This window comes from Bombina bombina, chromosome 5 (genome assembly GCF_027579735.1).
Source record: "Bombina bombina isolate aBomBom1 chromosome 5, aBomBom1.pri, whole genome shotgun sequence".
Taxonomy (NCBI): Eukaryota; Metazoa; Chordata; class Amphibia; order Anura; family Bombinatoridae; genus Bombina; species Bombina bombina.
In genome coordinates this window covers 299,477,951-299,483,950 of record NC_069503.1, presented here as the reverse complement: position 1 = coordinate 299,483,950, position 6,000 = coordinate 299,477,951, and the positions used below count along the sequence as shown (strand labels likewise).

General features: G+C 35.7%; 1 protein-coding gene across 2 annotated transcripts in view; it reads right to left on the bottom strand.

Annotated features, from left to right (window-relative positions):
* Positions 1-1,242: 1,242 nt before the first annotated feature.
* CASD1 (CAS1 domain containing 1) overlaps positions 1,243-6,000 on the bottom strand; it is a 248,486-nt gene continuing 243,728 nt past the window's right edge. For both annotated transcript variants that reach the window (XM_053714060.1, XM_053714061.1), the window contains exons 18-19: positions 3,712-3,804; positions 1,243-2,241 (exon numbers count right to left, since the gene is read on the bottom strand). In XM_053714060.1, the coding sequence (XP_053570035.1) occupies positions 1,987-2,241; positions 3,712-3,804 (348 nt within the window). In that variant the 3' untranslated portion in view covers positions 1,243-1,986. The remainder of the gene's footprint in view (positions 2,242-3,711; positions 3,805-6,000) is intronic.

Below are 6,000 nucleotides of genomic sequence, written 5' to 3'. Positions count from 1 at the left end.
AATACCATTTAGGACTTGTGGTGCACTGCTGTTCCTGGGCAGAACACGCCTCTGATCCAATCAGCAGCGCTAGTTCCATATCAGAGCCATGCGACCACTGTTAGTGTTATCACTGCATTGCTATTTTACTTCATCTGTAAATGTTCATTTAAATATCAAGAGATTTTGCTATTATCCAGTCCAGTGAGTGTTAGGGCTTGTGTTGCAGATTACACTTGTGCAGCGTTCTGTGTATAATGTGTCTTAGGGTGCAAATATGTGTCTGTGTATATGTATATTATTTTTATCATATAGCAATACATATAAGCGTTAAATAAACCACAGCTACATGAGATGATCAACAGGACAGATGGATGTATTCATCTGTTGGAGAATTACAAATAAAGAATTTATATACGTAGCAAGTCCCTGATCCTGACGGATTAGGCATACACATATTTGGACAAATGAAATACTGTGGTTTCGTGTTTTGTACATTTAAACATGTAAACTAATTATAGCTGCCTATTTCCATTCCATGTATAAGTTTCTTATGACTGAATGGTAAAGTAAAAGGAAACTAAAAATGATGCCTATAATGATTACAGAGTTTAGTAGCATTAACCTGAAAGTAAGCAATGGTAAGGAGACAGTAAACACTGTTTAATTACATCACATTTCTAGTGTGCTGCTATAGAATAACAAATCAGCCACGTAAAAACCGTTTTAAAATAAACTAACATTATGTTTGCAGCAATTGTTTTTCAATAGCCAAATTCCAATCAACCCACTGCAGGCATGGTTATAAAGTTAGCACAAAGTGCATTGTACGTTGTTAGGAGTTAAAACCAATTAGGGAAATATATGTAACATTGTTAGCCTTCAGATGCCAGTTGGGTCAGAGCTTAATTGCATGAAAAGGTGCAAAATAAATAATTATAGTAAACTGCAAAGTTGTTTTACTACACATAACTAAACATTATGTATTAAAATCTTAAGGTCCCTTTAATAAGTATTTCTGGGCATATATTTTATCACAATGCAATGAAATACATTTTTAGCAAGAGAATTATGATCACCCAACAAAAGAATATTCATTTTTTTAACTAAATTTGCTTAAAATTTGGTGAGCACTCAAATCAAAGCAATTTGATTGTGAGCATTTACATATTATTTAGCTGTACGAAGTGGAAATGCACACATCAGTGGTTTTCTATTTTGCTAGTCTAATTCTATAAAATACATTGTCGTAGCACTGGCAAGAACGTACCAACCATTTATTCTGATATAAGAGGGTTGTAAAGAAAAAGTTGGATGAATTAAGCGAAAAACAAAACAACAAGTTGCCAGTAATGGGCAACAATGAATAACATTAGGTTTATCATCCTGTAAAACAACATAATGGAAGTATATGAACTAACTGTGTCATATATAACAATAATTTATCTGTACAAACAATTAAATAACAGTAGAGTCAAACATACACACAAAGCATTCAAGCATCAAATAAGTAAACATTCAATCAACCTCTAAAAACATAAAAACCAATGCCTAGGGAAACAAAATAAATCAACATCTCTCACATCACCAAGAAGTATAGAAAAAAAAAGCAATTGCACATCGTATGAGTAAATCATTTGCAGTAAGTTTAAAATGATCAATTCCAATCTCTTCAGCGCTGATAAAAATTCAGCACTTTTAAGCAAAGCTAAATTCCATGAATGTAACCTCTTCACAGCTTGGGTGGTCAGTAAAGCGTTGCAAGCTCCTTCTACAAAGTAATAGCCTTATGACACTGGAAAGTCTGAGGTATTCCAAAACTTCATATGTATTTCCTCTTGTAGGAACTGTTCTTCTTTACAGTGTTGTCCAATGAAAGTAACAGATATAATTTGTTTTTGTATATAGAATATACACCAGTAAAAGTCTTTGTTTGATGTTTAAGCTGTTGCTCAGCAACATCGATCATTTTAAGTAAAGACTGTTCCATCAAGCATTTGTCCCATCTTAATGTTGGACTGCTGATAAAAGCAATAGTACAAAAAGAAATCCAGCTATGCACAGCAACCTCTTCAGAAGGGCAGCGTTTTCCTTTGGAACTGCAATCTGTGCAAGATCATTGGTTATGTGGGATATTTCATGTGCCACACACACAAATATAAAAGTGCTTACAATTATATTGAGCATAGGGTTTCCAGGGATAAGCACCAATATTCCCTTTGTGTCCGCTGCCAGCCATATATGATATTGGCATATAAACAACTATGAAAGAAAAGAAGACTGTTACTATAGTTGACTCTATATTAGGAAATAAAATGAATACTGAACTCTTGGAATCATTGCCAAACTTAAAACAACTAAAATGTTTAAGTGAGGTTGTTGTGGTCATCAGAGTAAACTGCATTATTAAAAATAAGATAAAAAAAAGAAATAAAAATAAAATGCACACTTTAAATCTCAAGCTCAGTGTATCTGGGGGCCACTGGCCAAGTGCCCTTCTCTCATGGGGGCCCCTTAAACAGAGTGAGTGCTCTGGAACTGGATATACTAGAAACTGGAAGTAAAATGTACCCAAGTAGTAGTGCATGATTTGGAAATGTGGCCCACACTAGACATACACAGTTGTCTATAGCTATCTTTCCAAGGGTAGTAATTATTCTAAAATTGTATAACACTGTAAAAAGTGGCATTTATGCAAGCAGTGCATGGTAGAAGTCTACACTGGACAATGCATGCTTGTCTTTATTTTTATCTTGTGAGTGCCTGTTCAACTAATTACACTTCTTAGAACCCTTAAAAAAAATGACAGGCAAAAATGAATGATTTAACTAATAATCAAGGGAGGGCCATTTGAATATATATTGAGCCAGGGCTGGTACTTTGAGACCACTGTGTTAAATAATTCAGTGGTCCAGCAAGTCAATTTGGGTGGTAAGACAGTGCCTGTGGTTTTGTCCAAGCTCACTGTTTTTCAATGTTCTGCAATACCTTTATTTAGTTTTAATTTTCCTCAATTTATCCCACTGTTTAAAGGGACACTAAACTCAAAACATTTCTTTCATGATTCAAGTAGAGAATACAATTTTAAACAACATTCCAATTTACTTATTTTTTCTAATTTGCTTCATTCTTTAGATATACTTTGTTTAAGAAATAGCGATGCATATGGTTGAGCCAATCACACAAGGCATCTATGTGCCGCAACCAATCAGCAGCTACTGAGCCTATCTAGAATTGCTTTTCAGCAATGTATATCAAGAGAATTAAGCAAATTAGATAATAGAAGTAAATTAGAAAGTTATTTAAAATTGAATCAAGAAAAAAAATATATATGAGTTTCATATCCCTTTAAGTAGATAAATCTTGACAAATAATAGTGGTTTAAAACAGAAAACACAATTCTGATTTTGTTTTCATCTTGAAATCTAATATAGACATAAAAGTGTATAGGCTAAATTATAAATGGGTCCTATATATTCATTGCCTTCTGTCTATTAAAACATAAGCAAGATCAGTAAAACATTATTAGATTTACAAAACACTGAGGCCAAACAATATAAAACAAAAAGCAACAAAACAAAGAGAAAAAAAATCAGACATACATTTAATTTTTGTCTCTAGCAGGAAAAAATAGGAGCCATGGTTCTCAATATTCTAGGTTACAGCATTTAGCAAACTAAACTTTCCCTAAAGTTGTAATAATATTCTTTTAGTTGGATACGATATACTTACTTCCAAAGAAATTCTGCCAAACCAGGCAAAGAATGAACTATATACAGAGCGTGCATAGCCAGGAATGTTCCTTATAAGGATAAAAGCCAATATCTGGAGAAGGGAAACAAATATCTTTTAGAAATGTAACATTTACAACAGAACTAGTTTTATGGTAAAAGTGACATTTTCTCTCAATACAATTATATATCCCTTTTTGACAGATGCACCTTACACTGTGGATTAGTTTGTTCAAAAGAGAGCAGAAGAGTTACGTTTGCAGATTTTTACATAATAAGTATAAAAAAGAACATATGACCAATACAGAGTAATACAATAATGTACAGTTTCAACTCTGCATTGTGCACGCTACACTGAAATGCATATGAATGTGAACCACTTCTGACACAGGGTACAGGAACAAATACATTTCAAGATAGCGGCACCCAGTGTGAAGATGAACAGCTTCACAAACTGCCGGTTTTGAAGGATTAAAAGAGAGCTGCAGGTACAGAAGGAAAAACCATAGCATGGTGAGTAGAGACACTACTATTGTTGTGTATCCATCAGTTTAATGTCCCTTTAATAACAATTTAAATAGTTTTATTTAACAAAAACAATAACATAGATTTCACTTTTATTTTGACTGCTTGCCTGTCCAGCCTAACACTTGCCCTACTTCCACTCAAAACAAGATTCTATTTACTGAACTCCGTGAAACTTATCACTTAAGAGGTAAGGGGTTAATTATGTGTACATAGATTTGCAGAGGAAGGATGGGATACATTTAAATGGTTTAGATAAAGCATGTCATTTAAAACAACTTTCCAATTTACTTATATTATCTAATTTGCTTGCTCTCTCTGTATCTTTTGTTTAAAAGCATGCCTAGATATTCTCAGGAGCAGCAATGCACTACTGGGAGCTAGCTTCTGACATGTCTTTTGTCATTGGCTCACCTGAGCCATTTAGCTACAGTAAAACACATTTTTATGTTGGTAAAAATATACATACTTTATCTAATCTGTTTTGTTCTGTTGAAATGTTTTGTTGAAATTGATACCTAGGTAGGCTCAGGAGGAGCAATGCACTACTGTGAGATAGCTGCTGATTGGTGGCTGTACATCTATCCCTATTGTCATTGCCTCACCAGACGTGTTTAACTAGCTCCCAGTAGCGCATTGCTGCTCCTTCAACAAAAAAACTAAGAGAATGAAGCAAATTTGATAACAGAAGTAAATTGGAAAGTTGTTTAAAATCACATGCAAATTTGTGGGTTTAATGCCCCTTTAAGGTCTTTTTCTCAACTCTGTATGTTTATTTTTTTTTAAAAGGGAACATAGCATTCACTATTTAAGTAAACAGAATAAAGTTTTAGGTAAAAAAAAAAATCTAATATAATTCTGTCCTTTTTAAATGGCCACCAGCACTTTCCACTGTCCCATCAGATCTGGTCTAGCTGCAGACACACGTGCCAGTAATTGAGAAATGCATAAGAAGGACACACATCTGGAGGGTAGTGTGCCTTCAGTGTTTTCCCATCAGATCTGGTCTAGCTGCAGACACACGTGCCAGTAATTGAGAAATGCATAAGAAGGACACACATCTGGAGGGTAGTGTGCCTTCAGTGTTTTCCCATCAGATCTGGTCTAGCTGCAGACACACGTGCCAGTAATTGAGAAATGCACAAGGAAGGACACACATCTGGAGGGTAGTGTGCCTTCAGTGTTTTCCCATCAGATCTGGTCTAGCTGCAGACACACGTGCCAGTAATTGAGAAATGCATAAGAAGGACGCACATCTGGAGGGTAGTGTGCCTTCAGTGTTTTCCCATCAGATCTGGTCTAGCTGCAGACACACGTGCCAGTAATTGAGAAATGCACAAGGAAGGACACACATCTGGAGGGTAGTGTGCCTTCAGTGTTTTCCCATCAGATCTCGTCTAGCTGCAGACACATGTGCCAGTAATTGAGAAATGCATAAGAAGGACACACATCTGGAGGGTAGTGTGCCTTCAGTGTTTTCCCATCAGATCTGGTCTAGCTGCAGACACGTGCCAGTAATTGAGAAATGCACAAGAAGGACACACATCTGGAGGGTAGTGTGCCTTCAGTGTTTTCCCATCAGATCTGGTCTAGCTGCAGACACGTGCCAGTAATTGAGAAATGCATAAGAAGGACACACATCTGGAGGGTAGTGTGCCTTCAGTGTTTTCCCATCAGATCTGGTCTAGCTGCAGACACACGTGCCAGTAATTGAGAAATGCATAAGAAGGACACACATCTGGAGGGTAGTGTGCCTTCAGTGTTT